This window comes from Lolium perenne, chromosome 2, assembly GCF_019359855.2.
Source record: "Lolium perenne isolate Kyuss_39 chromosome 2, Kyuss_2.0, whole genome shotgun sequence".
Taxonomy (NCBI): Eukaryota; Viridiplantae; Streptophyta; class Magnoliopsida; order Poales; family Poaceae; genus Lolium; species Lolium perenne.
Genome location: NC_067245.2, coordinates 41,856,540 through 41,874,793, shown reverse-complemented (window position 1 = coordinate 41,874,793; position 18,254 = coordinate 41,856,540). Strand labels below are relative to the sequence as shown.

The following is an 18,254-nucleotide window of genomic DNA, read 5'->3' as shown; positions in this document are numbered from 1 at the left end:
AGATGTCTTGGAACAAGCAATGGTCCAGCTGGTCAAGTCGTTGACGTGGCTGTGCCACCACTTCTCGCGCGTTGCTGTGCGCGACAATTGCTTCAACGCACGCAACACCATCAGCTCTTCCTCTTCGAGAGAGATGAAGTCGCTCTCCTCCTCGTCCTTGTCCTCCTCGCTGTTTACAATGGGTGCCGGAGCGAGAGATTTGAACTGCGCGTAGTACACATCTGGGTGAGTGTGTGCCTCTCGTGTCCAAACTCCTCGCTCACTGATGCTGCCGCTCAAAGTGTTAGGAAATAAAATATGTGATCAATTGTGTATGGGAGGGATGCCTCCCAGGAGGTGTCTGTTGGGGAAGAGGTGTCTCCCCAACACACCCCTTCAAATGTATATGTTGCCTCCCACATCAGAAACGGAAACAAGAGAATCATTTGCTCCATTCTTTGTGTCTCTTCTCTCTATACTCTAACACGTTATCAGCACATAGACTCTATCTAAGCAATCGGCCTCGTCGGTGAAGACGCCATTGGCCTTCTCGACCGGCAGTTGCATGGACCCGTCAGTATTTGCATCGAAATCAATCGGCTGAACAGACGCTGGACGAAAGATTGAAGAAATCGATCTTCATTGACCAATACATGCCTCGTTTGTCTGTTCTTGATTTGGCTAAACAAATACTAATCAACTCTATTGTTGTTGCCACACGCACATGCATCGATTGGACAGGCACATAGTCTCTGCCTACGGCCCCGAATTCCTTTGTCCGATGGTGGCCATGCATTCACGCTAAAGGACAGGGAAATTGATGATGAAGGATGCAGACATGCAGCAGAAAAATCGATCGGAATAGATCAATTAGCATGCACCCATTCAATCTATTGTGCATCGATTGATTATTTCACCGGTACACTTTTATTGGAATTGGGAACTGATCGCCGCACTGTTTCACTTGAGATTTCAGCATGGCGGCGGTTCACTGACGAGAAGAAGCGGCGTTGATGCGCACATGCCGACGGCAAAACGGACCAAAATGGCCACGGCGTGATTGGTCTTCACGGCAGGTGGCGCGCGACTCGATTCCTCCCGAGGGCTGGCTATCGGCCCGGCTCGTCCTACGACAGCGACCATCGGGACGGCCGGCGCTCCGGCTCGGCCCACGACGGCATAACGCGGGAACGGCAAACGGCACCCTCCGCAACTGCTGGTTCTTGGCGACCACGACGGACGGCGACTACCGACACCGAATCAGGGCCATCGATCGTCGACAGCAGCCGTGATCGGAACTTCAACCAGCAGTTCACGCCAGTCCCCTTGGGGCAGCAGCGACCAAGAGGGTCGACTTGAAGGGGGCTTGCCTGCGGTGGCGCACCACCACGAATCCACGGCAACCCTCTGCCAACGCTGGTGGCGGTTTATTCCCCAATGAAATTGGTAACCGCACCGAACGGAGATTGGGATTTTCTTATCCTTTGACTGATTTTACAAATCAGCCTCCGGGTTCTTTAATAATTCTGTGAAATCCATAGAATTTTTGGTTTCACCCCAGATTTTTCATATGTTGAGACTTACAGAAATTGCAATCGAGTCTCGTTGGACTCTTGCTGTTTTCAGCAGTTCGACCATTAAGTTATTGATATTTGCGAGACTTGAGAGCAAATACATAAATGAACCATTGGTTCTGCTGAATTGCATAATAATTAATTATGCATCATTTTACGTGAGGTAAAATGACGTATATATTACGTGAGTAATACTGTTGCAAAGCAATAAGTTGAATCCATTATTCGACTAGAATATGGAGTTTGCTTGCAAATTTGGAAAACATCACGTAGCAAAGTGTATGACACTTGCATAACTATCTCAAGTTTATACTTATGAATTATAAGGTAATTGATAAGTGGCATCTACTACTTAACCGTAGATTATGCACCATTACCTTGAGGTCTATATTATGTCATACTGACATAATGACCCCTTCAACTTTGCACGCAACTTATGGTCGCATTAAAGCGAGAAATTAATTTCTTTACCAACTGTGAGGTCTACACCATCATGTGGTGATTACCTTCAATGTGTTTTAATTAACACAAGGTTGTGAGAAACGCCATAAGAGTGAGATCTACACTACTTAGTAGTGATTATCTCCATGTGTTTTAAGCAAAAGTGAAGGCACAATAGTTATGGCATGGGATCATAGCAACGGAATAATTTTCGTTTGCAACTATGATGTCTACACATCTGGTGACTACCTTGATGAAGTTTTTCCAAATGCTTCGCAACTTCATAGCATTTGTCATTGGTTGTGACTTTAGTGTCACGTACTCCATCAGAACCAAGACATTGGCGACGATAACATCGCCATGTGATGCTATGAAGAGAATTATGCAAAATACTTGCAGAATTTGGTGATTACCTTCCATGGAAACACAACTTATGAGACGCCATCATAGCTACGAATTAATTTTCAGGCACAACTGAGAGGTTTAACACCATTTTGTGGTGATTACCTTCATGTGTTATAAATAACATAAGGTTGTGGAGGCTATGATCGATGAGAATGTCCATAAGAGTGAGGCACCACTAGGTGGTTGACTACCTCCATGTGTTTTAAGGAAATTAAAGATTTGTCCCTTTTGAGGTGACTAACTTTAATTTGAAGATCTACACCCTATTGTGGCGTTCTTGTGGAAGGCTTGACGTATGGGTCACTATGAATCACCATGACCATGATTATGCTCAGCCATAGCATTTTCATCCTACTTAATTTACTGATGGTAAATTAATGCATGAACATTTCATGCATCATATAGCTGACCTTTCTCGAAAGGTAGTGCGATGAGATGACATTATGTGGGAGTAATCATTTAACATGGGTCCTGGACATTGATGATTTTGTCGACCCGTGGCCATGTCGCCACATAAACTCCACATGTAGATAATGCCATGACTATTTATAAGATAGCATAATCGCAATGACTCGATTCTCAAATTGAGTATTTAAATGGATGGTGAATATCCATTGTCCCTTTTGGGACCCCCTTAAGGAGATATATTGTTATAAGCATCACACGAATGATTATTGATTCGTGTTTGGGACTGCAAGTCCGTTAAGGCTTATAAGTCTTTTGTCTATAAATCAACATTGGGTTGAGATTATATTATAAGGCAATTTCGGATACATATCTGATTGTAAGCCCTTACTGCACTTTACATTCTCCTATGATGGTAAATATAAATACCATTAGTATTTCAGGGTGAAAATATGATGAACTTCTTAAGAAGGATTGTCATGTTCAATGGGTGTGATACCATTGCCTGAAATTCATGCTAGCTCTCTTAGTGCTAAGCAATTTAGTGGTTGAGAACCACGGAGAGTTGAATGGAAAGTGAAGGCAAAATGATAAATAAAAATGGAGTATATATCTCAAAAGGGAATGGATCATTTAAGAGAAATGATCGCAATGACAACTCTCAAGTTTGCCAAAGGGGTGGTAGTACGAAATATCGTACAAATGGCTACCAATATGTCAAGTATTGGATTGAATATACCACCAACTCCTTATCGGAGAAGGCAAATGAGTTCAATGGGATAAGATTGAAGTTCAACTTCAAACGAACAACTAGAAATATCCCGGCATTGTATAAGGAAAATAACTCTTTTACAATGATGATATGCTTGTGGATGATTATTCCCAAGATGTCCTGGAGATCTCGTGTAGTCTCCTGATTATCCCAAATATCATTAGCCTATGATTGTACTACTACATGTAGTATAATTCGCAACATTATGTCCTGAGGACATGATAGTTGAGAAAATTGAGTGTATGAATAATTTCATACTCAATTTTGTTGCGTACACAATAATTTTTCCTCCTTTATCACCATGGTATGGGAAGTTAGAGAAATTATTGACAATTCTGCTGACCAACACTTGACTGTTGAAAATTCCCAACAATCATAAGATTTTATGTGCACTAGATGTGCCATAGGGGAATTAATTTAAGGCACTCTCACCTTAAAATTCAGAATGAGCCACACATTACTCTTGAAAGCATTCAAGAATGTATGTGGATTACTCAACCATTGTGTGGGTTATGTTGGTGCTTCGTGGTTGCACAGATGCATCTTGAAGATGGTCTTATGTGTGTATCATTCACACAAAACCATGTGAATACTGAATTCAGTGCTCAAATTGACGAATTTAGAGCAGAGTGTCCTAACATGGGATAATGTCATTGGAATGGAATTGTCGTTGAATTTGATTCACGGACATTCAATGGTCATGTTCAGTATATTTTGTACATACCCATAATGGTTTGGCTAGATATTTTCTGAAAGAGAGTCAAAGTGGCATGGCCAATGTTACAGAATTGTGAATTGCCAACATTTAGTTGGCGGTAACATGCGGAATCACACGCCGCTTGTTTAATACTGCGTCCCCTTGCAGTTTGTACGTGGAAATAGGATTTCCCATCTGCGGTAATCGGTTGCATCCGATATCACCACCCCAGCGTATGTCATGGGCCCTCACATATATTTGGGATCTATGTGAGGAATAACTGTGGTATGATTGTTAATCCGTCACATACCTTAACCATGAAAAGGGAGTTAGGGCCCGTACGCTGATTGCTTTTGCAATAAGGACATTTTCTGGCATTAGGGGGGAGATGTGTACCACACAGAATGCCAGGAAATGACTAAGAAATATCGTTGACATTTGATCCACGTACTTAAGAAACTGAACTAGAGGTTCAGGTTATGAGTAATTTGCATTTTATTGCAAATAATTTGCCAATATATTTACTAGTGACAGAGGTGTCATTTTGGTCATGTATCGGATTGAGTGGAGGTACCTAATAAACCACTCGTCTCCCCATATGAGAGCAAGAGGGGGAGAATTCTGATCATATGAGACTAAGTTCTCTTTGTTTTTGTTGGAACAAAAGAGATGGTCTCCCAATCACTAAATGTGGTTCAACCTGAGGTTGAATGACACCTGAAGGATGTGTATCATCCAGGACCCAGCACAGTGTGCACACATTTTTGTGTGCTGGGACATCGAAACACCTTGACTCAGTTGTTATGGGAAGTCACAACAAGTTGAGAGGCACAATGAGAATTCCACAAATGATACTGATTCATGAGAATCGCATATGAGAAAGTCTACATATGTCGACATATAAATCTTCCGGGGAATTGCTAAAATCCTTTTGGGCCCTGAACCAAAATCCATGGAGAGTGTTGTTGCACTTATATTGGTTCAAATGAAAGGAAGCAATTGAGGAAGAATAGAGCTCGCTCATCAGAGAGAGGTATTTACGATAGTAAAACCTTCTCCTCATAAGTATTTCCCATAAGGGAAGAGAGAATGAGGTGGTGATAAAGCGAGGCTTTTGTAGCACAAGGGTTTTTCGCAGAAACCCGACATCAGTCATGATGTGGCATACCATCTTGGTATGAGTGGAATTATGTTTCGATACTAAATGTCATTGGCAGTACAGATCCATGTGGTTGATGTATGTAGTAGTGTCTGCATACTCCCACAGGTCACTCAATTTGGATTTATAGATTGAAGTCATTGAAGGACTTAATATTCTGAATCCAAAGGAAAATCGCAACATGTGTGTGGAAAACTTCTGGAGTCATTCTATGAATTGAAGTAGTCGGAGATAATTTTGTGGTACAACCGACTGTGTGAGTTCTTCCATGATGAAGATAACTCTAATATCAATGATTATTGATGTGTACTCATGGATAAATTCTTAATTGGATTTTACGTCACCTAAGTGGTGTTGATGATCTTATCATCAATGTCTTCATGCGAGACATTTGAGATACACACATTATTTTAAGACGGAGATTTGGGTCAAACCAAATCATGCTTAAGTTTTAACTTGAGCTTGTTCCCCCAGGAATAAATATATATCAGTCTTCATATATCCCAAAATATTGAATAAGTTCAATACGGATATATAATATCAGAGACACATATGGTCATATTATACCTAATATGGGATACCAATCCTTGGAAAGGTGGGAAGATGGTCAAGTGATAGATGGAGCTGAAGTTCCATATCTACCATCGAAGCACTGAGATATCTTGCAAAATACGTCAGGCCTGACATTATGTTTGTTGGCAATTTATTGAGAGTGCAATCCCCCAAAAGGTATAAAGTTTGTGTATGGATTATTCTAAGATATATCCAATGCACAAAACTCTTGATTAATTCTAGTATGAAAATCAAGATGGGACCAATGTGTGATATATGATAGTGGCTAATTATTTGATCCCAACAGTGCCATATCAAAGACTGGATTTACTGGAAGAGTATTCAGAAGGAAGCCTTCAGAATAGACTCTAAATGGGTCCTTCCGGTGATCATTCTGCAGAAATCATATGAAGCATCACAAGATGTGTATGAATTCACAGAATGATTTGCCACATGTGAGTTCATGTGGAGATTCATTCGAATCACCTATCATTATCTACCAAGATAATGTCACTTGTATTGCTTATGAGTTATATTTATCCTCATAAATTACAGAAATGTAAGGGGATAATTTGCAAACAAAATATTATGATATTCACAGTATCTCTTCCAACAGTTGTATTTCATAATTAAGTTTGTGGAATTGGTATGAGACAACCTTTAGGTTTGCAATGTTGAGGGGGAGTAAATCCCTAGTTATAACTCATTGATGATCTTCCAATCACTGATATTGTACTCTTTTTTCCCTTTATGAGTTTTCCCTAAGGTTTCTCATATAAGGTTTTTAACGAGACAATATAAATACAAGTGCGGACGTATGACACATGGTTTCTCCTTAATTTTTCCCACTGGGTTTTAAAGGAGTTTGCGGTGGCATATCGTTATAATATTTCTCCTCAATTTTTCCCACAGGGTTTTTTAGGAGGAGTCTTTGGATTGCAATATACAGACGACAAATTGATCAAGGGGGAGTGTTAGGAAATAAAATATGTGATCAATTGTGTATGGGAGGGATGCCTCCCAGGAGGTGTCTGTTGGGGAAGAGGTGTCTCCCCAACACACCCCTTCAGCCTGTATATAAGTCTAACACAAAGGTTAGCAGTGGCGACTGGATGGGTTGGAGCTACAGGATCCATCCATTGGCTTGCCGGATCTACTTGCAATTGCTCAACGGAGGCGGCAAGAGTGTGGGGCAAAGGAATGGGTATGGGTATATAGAGCCGTGATGGTTGGATATCTAGTATCTGGTTGGTGCACGGAAAAGCTTAATACCGAAAACGTTTTTCGGTATTGGCCTTTTACTTGAGATCTGCTAGAGATATTCTGATAGGGGTGGGAAAATAGTGAAGGATTGCAAACTTGCTAATGGGAAGCTATATCATTTTCCTTCACAAACTAGTTCGGAACTATATGGATTACAAGTGATGGTTTACAAGAATGGCGAGGAAATGAAGAGTACCCAACAGCATATGAATGTAGACCCATCAGACGGGATAATCGTTCGTGGCGACACTAAACCACACTCAAATGACTGCAGGAGGCTCGCCCCAGCTTCTCGAAGCTGCTATTGTGAAATACAGCTTCCTTAATATTCATATTTCAGCAAGGGGGTACTAGCTGAAACCGGCTAAACCGGTCAAACCGTTTTTGCCCACCTCTAGTTCCTGATTTGTGTAAACCGTTGTGAGAAGATTCGTTCTGATTTTTCTCTTCCTTAAGTATTCTATATATATCCTACTCCAGTTTAAATATTTTGAGGTGCTTGGGTAATCCGTAACCTTTCAGATTCTAGGGAGGAACCTCCGTGGTACCGAACATCAAAACGAAACTAAAATGTACAAGCCCCTAATCAACACCACTCCTACCTCGGTATACGATGAAAACTACCAACAGAAAAAACAAGCATCGCAGAGAAATCCTTTTAGGAAAGATCAAGACGAATGCCCCAACATTTTGCAAATAAATGAATACTATGGTTCATATGAACGACTTTAAAAACAGATGCTTGTATACTTTGCATATCTTTTGAAAAGCAGAGGAAACATATCAAACTGTGATTGCAGGAAAGATTTCATTTGATTTCCATTGTATGTGTCGAGACAAGACAGTACATCAGAGAAAGGCAGCTAATCAACAATGGATTTCTCCATCACCTTCACACAAGATGAGAAACAGAAAAGCAAATCAGAAATCCTAACATCACCAGCAGTTTCCAATGATAAAAGCAGGTCGATTGGCACTTGTGGAATGCTCAGCAGCATGCGTAACAGTTCATCATCAGTTCTTGTAGACATTCAGGAATCTTTGAGCCGCATCCAGATTCAGTTCTTTGTAAACCTGGACAAGTAGACAATCCTGTAAGATCTACAGGAAAAAGAATATAGATTACAAGTAGGTTCCTGGAAAAGATTGGTCAGTACAAGTTTGTTGTGGGCTTCTTCAAATGTCTTGCAGAACAATTCTGCCTTTGTTGCTCCAACCTGAGACAAGGAATGATAACAGTGGAATCAGAAATTATGCAACAGAGTAACCGAGATAATCAATTATAACCCCTTATCTGGATATTCATTCCATCTGGTGCCTCAAAACAATAATTGTATTTATATTAAATATTGCTGCTTTAAAGCTATCGCAGACTTGAAAAGGTAAACTAAATTTCCAACCAAGGACAAGCACTTTAACCAATCACAATCATTTTACCAGATTATCTTCTATGGACTCCCAAGTCAGATAATAACATATTACTCTATTTGCATCAATGCAAAAAATATCTCATTCATTCCGAACAAACTATTAATGAAGACAAATGACACAAAATACTAAATAATGCTTTTCAAATATTTCAGCTTTTTACTGAGTCGCTAGCTACCTGATACAGTAAAAGCAAAATAAAGAATACCTTTTTTGCAGCAGCCATCTTCAATTTTCTCAGGAAGACATCTGTCAAACGTGCAACAGATTCATCATTAACTGTTATGGGCTTATGGCATGTTAGCAGACAACTGAGTCTATTCTGTTAGTCTGCTGTTAGTACTACAATAGCAACATAGCATTTCCCTCTATCAACCGTTCATGTGAACCAGATGGGATGTATCTAATGACCTACAGGGATACAGTGATTTTTTTTTTGTTGAGCCACCGCACTAGAGAATAGAGAAGCATTTATTTCTCTTCACAGAAAAATAAGTATCTCAATACCATCTCACACTTCCTCAATGTCTTGTTTGTCTCTAGGACCGCACTAAATCTGGCTGCCAACCATTCATTCACTTTCATATCAGATACAGTACATCTAAATATCATGCATACTTTCCTATCTGACTTAGTGGGAAATCCATCTACTGATTTCTCTGGTGTCCTGGCTTCCCTATTCAAATGTGCAAAGTCTGTTTGAGCAGTTTTAATTTGTGTTGTAGGAACATAAAGGACTGTTTGTAACATAGTTTATCTGGTAGTTTGGGAAAGTGCAAGTTTGTGCCTTAACTGATTACCCTTTTGATTTTATCAAAAATGGAATTCAATTCTTCAAATTTGAAAGTTTGAGTGTAACATTGAATTCTTCGAGGACGCAATTCATAACAAGTAATTAAGACGACTTGGGTTGAAGAACAATTGATAGGACCAAGCTGTTGCTCGGTTATCTGGTTCCTGCATACGGCAGTCAGCAATCAGGTTTGAATCCCGCATACCCAACACCAGGTGGCCTATGGAGTGAAAATGTGGTCCAAAGTTCCAAACCACCCGCTTAAAATAAAATAAAAGAAATTGATGTAGGTTGAAAGTAACTGATCCTTAAAATGAACAGAATCTCATGAAGGTAGAATCAATGTGAGGAAGGATTGTGACGAAACATGACTAGTCAACAACAACAGGGCACAGGCTAAATGCCAAGGAATATGTGGTCGATAATAACTGCTTGACGGGAGAGATCTAAGGCTAATTAGGGAATATGGATGTGGGCCACGAATGGCTCACATGAACAGGGGTGCTTCAAGGATGTTATGATGATAATGGTCGCTATATTAACAATAATGGCATGGTGACAGAATATTGCTGATATACCTTCCGCAGCGGATGACTCCTTGTTCGCTCCTTTTGTCTCCTGCAAGCAATGGCTCCGTCAGCGATAGTTTTGAGCATAATCAGTCAGCACACAGCTGATCACATCAAAAATACCTGAGCTTGTGCTTGCTGTGCAGTGCCTTTGCTTGATGATTCCAATTCAGCCTTCTACATTTGGCAAGAAAAGTTTGCATCAGGATGCGTCCACAAGGTCTTCATGAAAGAAGAAGAGAAGTACTTACCATTATTTCCTTTGGTTACTTTTGCGATGAAGCATTGACCATGAATGTCTAGGATTGCATATCAAAATACTAAGTACTGCAATCATTATTGCCGCTTGACCCACTTCTCTATTTATACACTTTCTATTTATAAACATGAGCAGACCCCAATTAACCGTGTCTCAGCCACAGCCCTAAAACTCACCTAACATCAGCAACATACTATTTAGGAGAGCCGCGCAACCTTATCAACATTGTACAACTAATAGCAGCCGACTTAAGATGCTAAAATTGGCGTATTTAGGTAAATGGCACTAGAGACACAATCACATGTATCACATGCTTTCAGGGGCTAGAACTAGGAATTATTGATCAAACCAGGAAAATTTAGAAGCGTCAACGCGTAGACAATAGACCAGTCACTTTTACTGCAATCCCAAATGACTCTATTCATATTCTATTTTAGTTTAAGCTCTTCAACGGGACATATGGATGGATATCTTCTTCATTTATTTTCTTTACTTAGAGCAATATCAATCTGAAATACTCATGGATCTGTTGCTGCTGCCTCGCTGAAGTAAGATTTGACATCTTGTGAGCTCCATGGGTTGCTACAAGACAACAACGATCACATCCAAGATCAGAAACTTTGCCCCATCTAACGGGTCGCCAGAACCAACGCTAAGATTATCCAAATCCAGGCCATATTCCCAAGTACACCAGCCTACGCAAAAGTCGAATCCACGGCCATCGGCACCAAGTCGCCCATTAAAATCGCGATTTCTCTAGTTTTCGATTCAGAACTGGCAAGGGCCGCCACGTACAGCGCCGCGAACACACCAATTTCCCCCATGCCCTAGGAAACAGGAGAGGATAAGAGGGGGGTGGAGTAGATGGATTACGCAGTAGTCGCGGGATCGGACGACGGGGAAGAGATCGAGCATGCTCCGGAACTCCTGCTCGTCCATGGCGACGAGCACGCCGCCGCCGCCCCTCGCCGGAGTTGGGCCCCGCCTACGCCTTAGCCGACTAGGTAGGTTCTCCGACGCCGGTGCGATTTGGTCTCGAACTCAAGGGAGACGACGAGTCCAACCGAGACGACCACGCTACACTTGTGCTCCTAATCATGGGCCCAAAATGGCTTTGGGCTTTCATATTCGGGCCGATCGCTGAACCCAAATTTAGGCCCACTATAGCTTAGTATATATACATCCGGGAGTGATGTTTTGACACTAGCTTTCTTTATTTTTAAACAAAATGTTGGTATGTACATTTTCGCATGCTACACGCTCATAAAGTTGTTTGATGAAAAAACAAATTGTTGAATCCCATGTGAAAGAAGACAAAATTCGGTTTTAAAAATAAGGCATTTCATAAGAATTGTTTCTCTCCTTTTTAATAGACCACCTGGTGCACATGGACACAAGTTATTCCTTTTTTTAAAAATAAAAAAACATTTTTTGAGTTTCAAAAAATTCTGAAAATAAATCATTATATAGTCAATGATGTATTCCACCAAAGTGTAAAATATGAACTATAAATATTTTATATTCTAAGATACACAAAAATGATAAAAGTGTATATCTGAGTAGTTATTTTCATATCTTAAAAACATAACCGATTTTATTATTTTTGTCTAGCAAAAAATAAAAATAACTTTGGGGTTAAGATTTTGGATGTATCATTGAAAATTCCCAAAATTATTTAATGTCTTTTCATTTTTTTTAAATGGCGAGAGCGTTGGAGCTCGGGAGCCAAAAGCATTTTTCCATAGATCACAAAAATTATTGGTTTTTTTGCGAAATGTGACAAACGTACATATATTATGAAGATGTACATGTATAAAATTTAATCACAAAATTTCAACACTTCAAAAATTTTTTTTTTTTGGTAGAGGAAGTATATATACCTTGGAGCCGAATTGAATTTCCGCTTTTTAGTATAAAGCAAAACTCCACTAACTGCAATTAATGTTAGTCTATCTATACATGCAAGCCATTCACATCATCTATGAAATATGTCAAAAGTTTTTTAAATTAGAGCATCTAGTTACTAAATATTGTTTAAATACGAATTCGCAAAAAAAAGTTGTTTAAATACCCGAATTTAGCCGACATGTTTCATGGAGCGGAGGGAGTACTTCAGTAGCCAGTCAAATATCCATATCATCTCCACTAACATTCGTTATTAATGCATGTTTACACTAAAGCTATATGAAAATTTAATTGGGCTTTGAGGTGTATACCTTTACAAAAAACACATTTACAAGTATTCAAAAAATTGACAAAAAAAACTTACATATACATCTCCACAATATATGTTCCTTCATCAAGTTGCACGAAAAAACAATAATTTTTATGGTGTATGTAGAAAAGAGAAATTTATCCCGTGGAAAGCTTTATTTTTAGGACCGAATTTTATCCTTTTTTTCACACGCCACGGACAAATCTATTTCATTAGCCAATCAAATATTTATATCATCTCGACTAACATTCATTATTAATGTATGTTTACATTAAATCTATACGAAAATTCAATTTGTCCTTCGAATGCATATTCCACCTTGACAAAAAAATACAAGTATTCCGAAAATTTAACGAAAAATGTTCTGCATCTCCACAATATATGTTTCGTCAAGTTTCGCAAAAATTAATAATTTTAATGGTAAATTTATCTTGTAGAAAGCTTTATTTTAGTATCGAACTCTATCTTTTTTCACATGTCACAGCATATGTCGATTTTTATGACACACCTTTGTAGGCGCGAATATGTACATATCGTTTTTTTGTTTCAAATTTTTTACATTTAAAAATGAACGTAAACATGCATTTCAAATAAAGGGAGGTTTCCTGTACAAACACATCTTTTATCTCTGCAGAAAACAGAGGCAAGAGCAGGGTACGTGCGTAGCTAGTCGATGCTCAGCGCCTGCACTGGGGACGCGTGCTTGTTGACCTGTTCTGTCGCATTTCCAGTTCAGCTCTGCAATGCCACAACTTAGCTATTTTGTCGATTGAGACATGAGATTTCTCAATCATGTGGTGTGCACTTTGCACTATGTTACAGCAAATCTTTTGTGCTGAGCAACGTGTTATATGGTAGTACATAGCAACTGAACTAACTAGAGGAATGCCATGCTGCTGAAAATGTTGTATGTGCTTACAATGGATACTTCTATTTTCTATTTGCTCGTTAGCTCTCCAATTTCACATCTTAGCCACTTCGCTGCTACTACCAAATGACAGCTGCAGTCACAGAATGCCCTGGCTACATGGTAGTCTGGAGTGCAACCATAGCTGCTAACTGACTACCTACTGCTAACTTACGAGCTTCTTTGCTCCGGGACGCCCAAAGCTGAATCAAACTAGACGAGCACAGACCCATCGTTGCAAGAGGTTGCGGACGCCGTCGTCGACGGTGGCTAACACCTCGTCGTCTCCCTCATCTATGCCTTGGTACCCTGCATCAGACGAAGAGTCGTCGTCCTCGAGCTGAACCACACCGGCTGCTAGCTCGCCGCCGCCGGCGCCCATGCTCTCCGCCACATGCTCCTCTGCGCCTACGTTGCCAGGACCAACCTGAGATATATTTTTTGTTCAGATCAGATACGCTCCTCGCAGGTGATTACAGTTATGGTGTCGATGGGCAGCTGAACTAACCTCAAGAGGAACAAACAACCGAATATGATCATTTCCACCCCTGTCATCAAGTTCTTGCTGCTCACCGTCGCTGTGGCCGTCATTATCCAACACTCACTTCGTCGGCTGCTTCATAACCTGAATCCCCAGGACCGATCTGAGAACAAATATGCAACCACCAACTGTGCATTTTTTACTCTGAAAATGCTCTGAATCCTCTTCTTCGGTGCTGTACTTTTTACTCCATGGTCCGGCGCCAGCGCCGCCGTATCCTCCGCTGCAACCACCACCTTTGCATCGATGGGCCGATGCGTCGTCGTCGCAGCTATCGCCGCCGCAACCACCTTCGGTGCTGCATCGATGGCCGCAATCGTCGACGTTGTCGTGTCCTCTGCTACTGCAACCGTCGACGCTGCCGCACCCGCCGCCGCATCCTCCGGTGGAGCCGCACCAGCCATCCGCCCCCGCTGCCCCAATCCTGCGGCGGAGCCGCACCCGCCGCCCCCTGAATCCGGCACCATCGCCGGTGCTGCTGCGCAGGGTGGACTGCGACATGGTGTTGCTCCGGTTGAGAGACGATGGTGGACGAGAATGGAATCGGGAGGAGCGGCTGCTGCCGGCCGTGTCGGGTGAGAGGGGAGACACAGCAGCGGGATGGTGGAGTCAAATCCGTGTCTGGTGGCTTTCTGCTACTGTTTAAGGACCCATCATTTTTACAGAAAAGAAGGAAAAGGAGAAAAATAACTTCTCTCACCTAGCATCTTTGTCCGAATCTCGAAGCATCCAATGGCTCCAGTAACACCCACGCCCATGCTTGGGTGTACAAATGTATTTCCGTTATTTTTAGCATTGAATTCTATCTTTTTTCACATGTCACAGGATAAGTCGATTTTTATGACATGCCTTTGTAGGTGCGTAGTAAGCAAATATGTACATATCGATTTAATTTGTGTTTCAAATTTTTTACTTTAAAAAATGTACGTAAATATGCATTTCGAATAAAGGGAGGTTTCCCGTCCAAACACATCTTTTATCCCAGCAGTCTGCAGAAAACAGAGGCAGGAGCAAGGTACGTGCGTAGCTAGTCGATGCTCAACGCCTGCACTGGGGACGCGTGCTTGTTCAAGAACTCGATGGCCACGGCGGCGTGCAGGGCCGCTCCGACGGGGAGCGCGTCCTCGTCGATCACCAGGTGCGGCGTGTGCACGTGATGCATCTCCTCGCCGGCGCCACGGACGCCCACACCGAAGAACGCCGCCGGGATCTTCTCGGCGTAGAACCCGAAGTCCTCCGCGGCCATGATCTGCGCAGACAACCTCACGTTCGCCGGGCCCAGCATGCCCTCCGCCACCGCCTTGACGTGCGCGTACACCCCTTGGTCGTTCACCGTGGCCGGGTACGGCCGGAGCTCCTCCTCCATGAAGTCCACGGTGGCCGCGCAGCGCCCCACGGCCGCCTGCCCCTCGACCACCTCCCTGATCCTCCGCATCAGGTACGACAGCCCCTCCGTGGTCATGCTCCGCAGGGTGCCGCCCAGCGTGACCGACTCCGGGATGACGTTGAACGCCGCCTCGCCTCCTCTGATGAAGGTCACCGACACCACCGCGCCCTGCAGCGGGTCCGTCTCGCGGGCGACGAGCTGCTGGAGGCTGAGCACGGCGGATGACGCGGCGACGACGGGGTCCACGGCGGCGTGCGGCGTGGCGCCGTGCCCGCCTTTGCCCGTGACGGTGGCCGTGAAGCGCGCCGCGCCGGCGAGGAAGGGCCCGGGTCTGGACCCGACGGCGCCGGCGGGGAGGTGGGTGTCGACGTGCATGGCGAAGATGGCGTCCACGTCGTCCAGGACCCCCTCCCGCAGCACGTGGTACCCGCCGGCGTGGCCCTCCTCCGCCGGCTGGAACACCAGCTTCACCGTGCCCGCGAGGCCGTCCTTGCGCGACTGCAGCAGCTTGGCGGCGCCCAGGAGCATGGCCACGTGCGCGTCGTGCCCGCACGCGTGCATCTTGCCGTCTTCTTTGCTCTTGAATTCCCATTCTACCATCTCCTGCACAGGCCAGTGGGAATTGATTTGTCAGGGAATCCTACCACACCGATTAAGAGACTGATTCTACTACGGAATCTATCAATTCCATACTGATTTACATGGCCTTGCTATTCGCAAACAAGTGATCTACTAATCACGTGCAGCATTTCTATTGGCAGTCGATATCCATTGCATATCTTGACCAGAATCAGTTTGCGTTGTCAGTCGTCATCAAATTACTAAATCTGTTCTGTTGGTATTGTACGCCGTCGCCGTCGCCCGTCGATTTCCGTATCGGCAGTTCGGCACGGTGCGGTTGCGAGACTGTATACGGAACAACCACAATGTATGCATGATGGATCCGAGATCCCTACACTCAACTTCCTTCTTAATCCTCCTTTCCTGAACCTATAGCGGCAAGAAGAAAGAACAGGCACATTGCATCCGAAGTTGTCATGTCAGACGTTCGCCTGAGCAGTTGCGAGATGTGTAATTTCTATGAACTCGATCTCGATGACTGCTTGCCTAATGGTTCCCGCCAACCTACTTAATCAGTGATATCTCAAGTCTAAGTGGAGTAAACACTAGTATATGTTTCGAATTTTATTAGGAGCCTCTCCTTCTGCATGAGCAATTACTAACAGCGAAGAGCACAGTAAAAGTAAGGACTGTCTGCATATATTATCAGTGACAGACCTGGATGGGCAGCGCGTCCATGTCGGCCCGGAGCGCGAACACGGGGCCAGGGCCGGCACCGCCGACGATGGTGGCGACGACGCCGGTGCGCGCGACGGGCCAGGCGTAGGGGACGCCGAGGGCGTCGAGCTCGGCGCGGATGAGCGCGGACGTGCGGTGCTCCTGGAAGGCCAGCTCCGGGTGCTGGTGGATCAGCCGCCGCAGGCCCCGCACCCACGCTGCCAACTCCGGCGCCCGCGCCTCCTCCAGGAGCTCCCTCCCCAGCTCCGCCATCGCTGGACGGGTGAGCTAGCTCCCTGGATCCTGGCCTGGCTATGCGAGCGAGGAGGAGATGTGGAAGTGTGGAAGGAGACGGATGGATCGATGCGTCGAGCTGAAACTGTTGATGGAGGGCGGCAGTATTTTGGGGCCTACCAGTAACGTGCTTGTCTCTTCGATCGTCGCGACATGGGCTTGGTGCTACGAAACTCCTACCTCCATGCCTGTTCGAAATGTGAAGTATCATAAATAGATGTCAAAAATTTATCTAAATTTAAATATATCTAGTCACGATTTAGTGTACAGATACATTCGAATTTAAATAAATTTTTGGCATCTATTTATGGACGGAGGGAGTATGTTCTTTGGAAATGGAAATGAAAAACACGAGATACTTTTTCTAGAAATATGGACTGATAAGGTGAGATCGATACTTTTCTAAGAGCAAGTACAATAAGGTACAATTAACTGGCTATAAAGATATAATGTTATATCTTTTCTCAGTTTGAGGAGTGAGAATAGAAAGTAAGTGCGCTTATGCAAGAGCCAACTCTAGCACGTGCTTCTAATTACTTTATGAGAGTGAAAAATGGACCATATTTCGATAAAATAGTACATTATTAAAGTTCAGTATTGTATATGATGGCTATAAGTTGTCTATAGATGACATGACAAACCACTACATCCAGCTATTGGCTATACTATTGTTCTTACTCTAACTTAGTTCAAGATCAACGGGAAAACAAATGCTAAGTTTACTGGAATACATATTACGAAATTTTGTAACGGGATTAGGTGTTAATCAAGGATTTGTCGTCGAATTCTTCTCTGCAACCGAACCAAAACTTCCTTCCAATGAATTGGTTCCACTTTTCCTAAGCTCTCTTTCGTAAGTGTAGCATTGTTGATAATAATTTGTTATACTTTCTATGTCCACAAAAGTATGTCCCAACTTTATCAAACTATGCATGCATCTAGATGATGTGTTTTAGTGCAGTGGTACGACACGAGATAGTTGCCGACATGGACAGTGTATAAGTTATTATGAGGCCCAACCATCCCCGCGTCCTCCCCACCCCCTTCGGGTCAGGCGGCTCGGGAGGATACCCTAACATCACTGCCTCCATGCCGCCGCCAGAGGTGACCACCGGCCGGTAGCGGGGGCTGGTCGGGGGCCGGCGTCGTGGGGTCCAGGGCGGGATCTGGGGCGGCGCGTCGCGCCAAGCTGCCTTGGCGAGGGCTGCGGCAGCTGGGTGATGGCTTGGCAATGCGGCTGGCGGGGGTCACCCGGACGGTTGCGGATGCAGCGGCGCGGTCGTGCTTGGTGGTTGCCGATGGGTCATCTGCGTCCCTCCCGCCCGGTAGCTCATGG

General features: G+C 43.5%; 2 protein-coding genes across 3 annotated transcripts; both read right to left on the bottom strand.

The window, feature by feature from the left end:
- Nucleotides 1–8,041: 8,041 nt before the first annotated feature.
- On the bottom strand, nt 8,042–11,367 carry LOC127331916 (uncharacterized). Of its 2 annotated transcripts, none has more exons than XM_051358149.2 (6): nt 11,170–11,367; nt 10,161–10,214; nt 10,047–10,086; nt 8,884–8,924; nt 8,405–8,464; nt 8,042–8,321 (listed from the first exon to the last, which is right to left on the bottom strand). In XM_051358149.2, the coding sequence occupies exons 1-6, from the start codon at nt 11,233–11,235 to the stop codon at nt 8,262–8,264; spliced, it is 321 nt and encodes a 106-aa protein (XP_051214109.1). In that variant the 5' UTR covers nt 11,236–11,367; the 3' UTR covers nt 8,042–8,261. The 2 variants fall into 2 exon arrangements, with proteins under 2 accessions (XP_051214109.1, XP_051214110.1); XM_051358150.2 differs by lacking the exon at nt 11,170–11,367 and adding an exon at nt 10,289–11,043.
- Nucleotides 11,368–14,886: 3,519 nt separating this feature from the next.
- Nucleotides 14,887–17,012, bottom strand: LOC127331914 (IAA-amino acid hydrolase ILR1-like 3). Its single transcript, XM_051358146.2, has 2 exons — nt 16,625–17,012; nt 14,887–15,949 (listed from the first exon to the last, which is right to left on the bottom strand). Exons 1-2 carry the CDS (start codon nt 16,895–16,897, stop codon nt 14,987–14,989), a joined length of 1,236 nt encoding a protein of 411 aa, XP_051214106.1. The 5' UTR covers nt 16,898–17,012; the 3' UTR covers nt 14,887–14,986.
- Nucleotides 17,013–18,254: the final 1,242 nt, after the last annotated feature.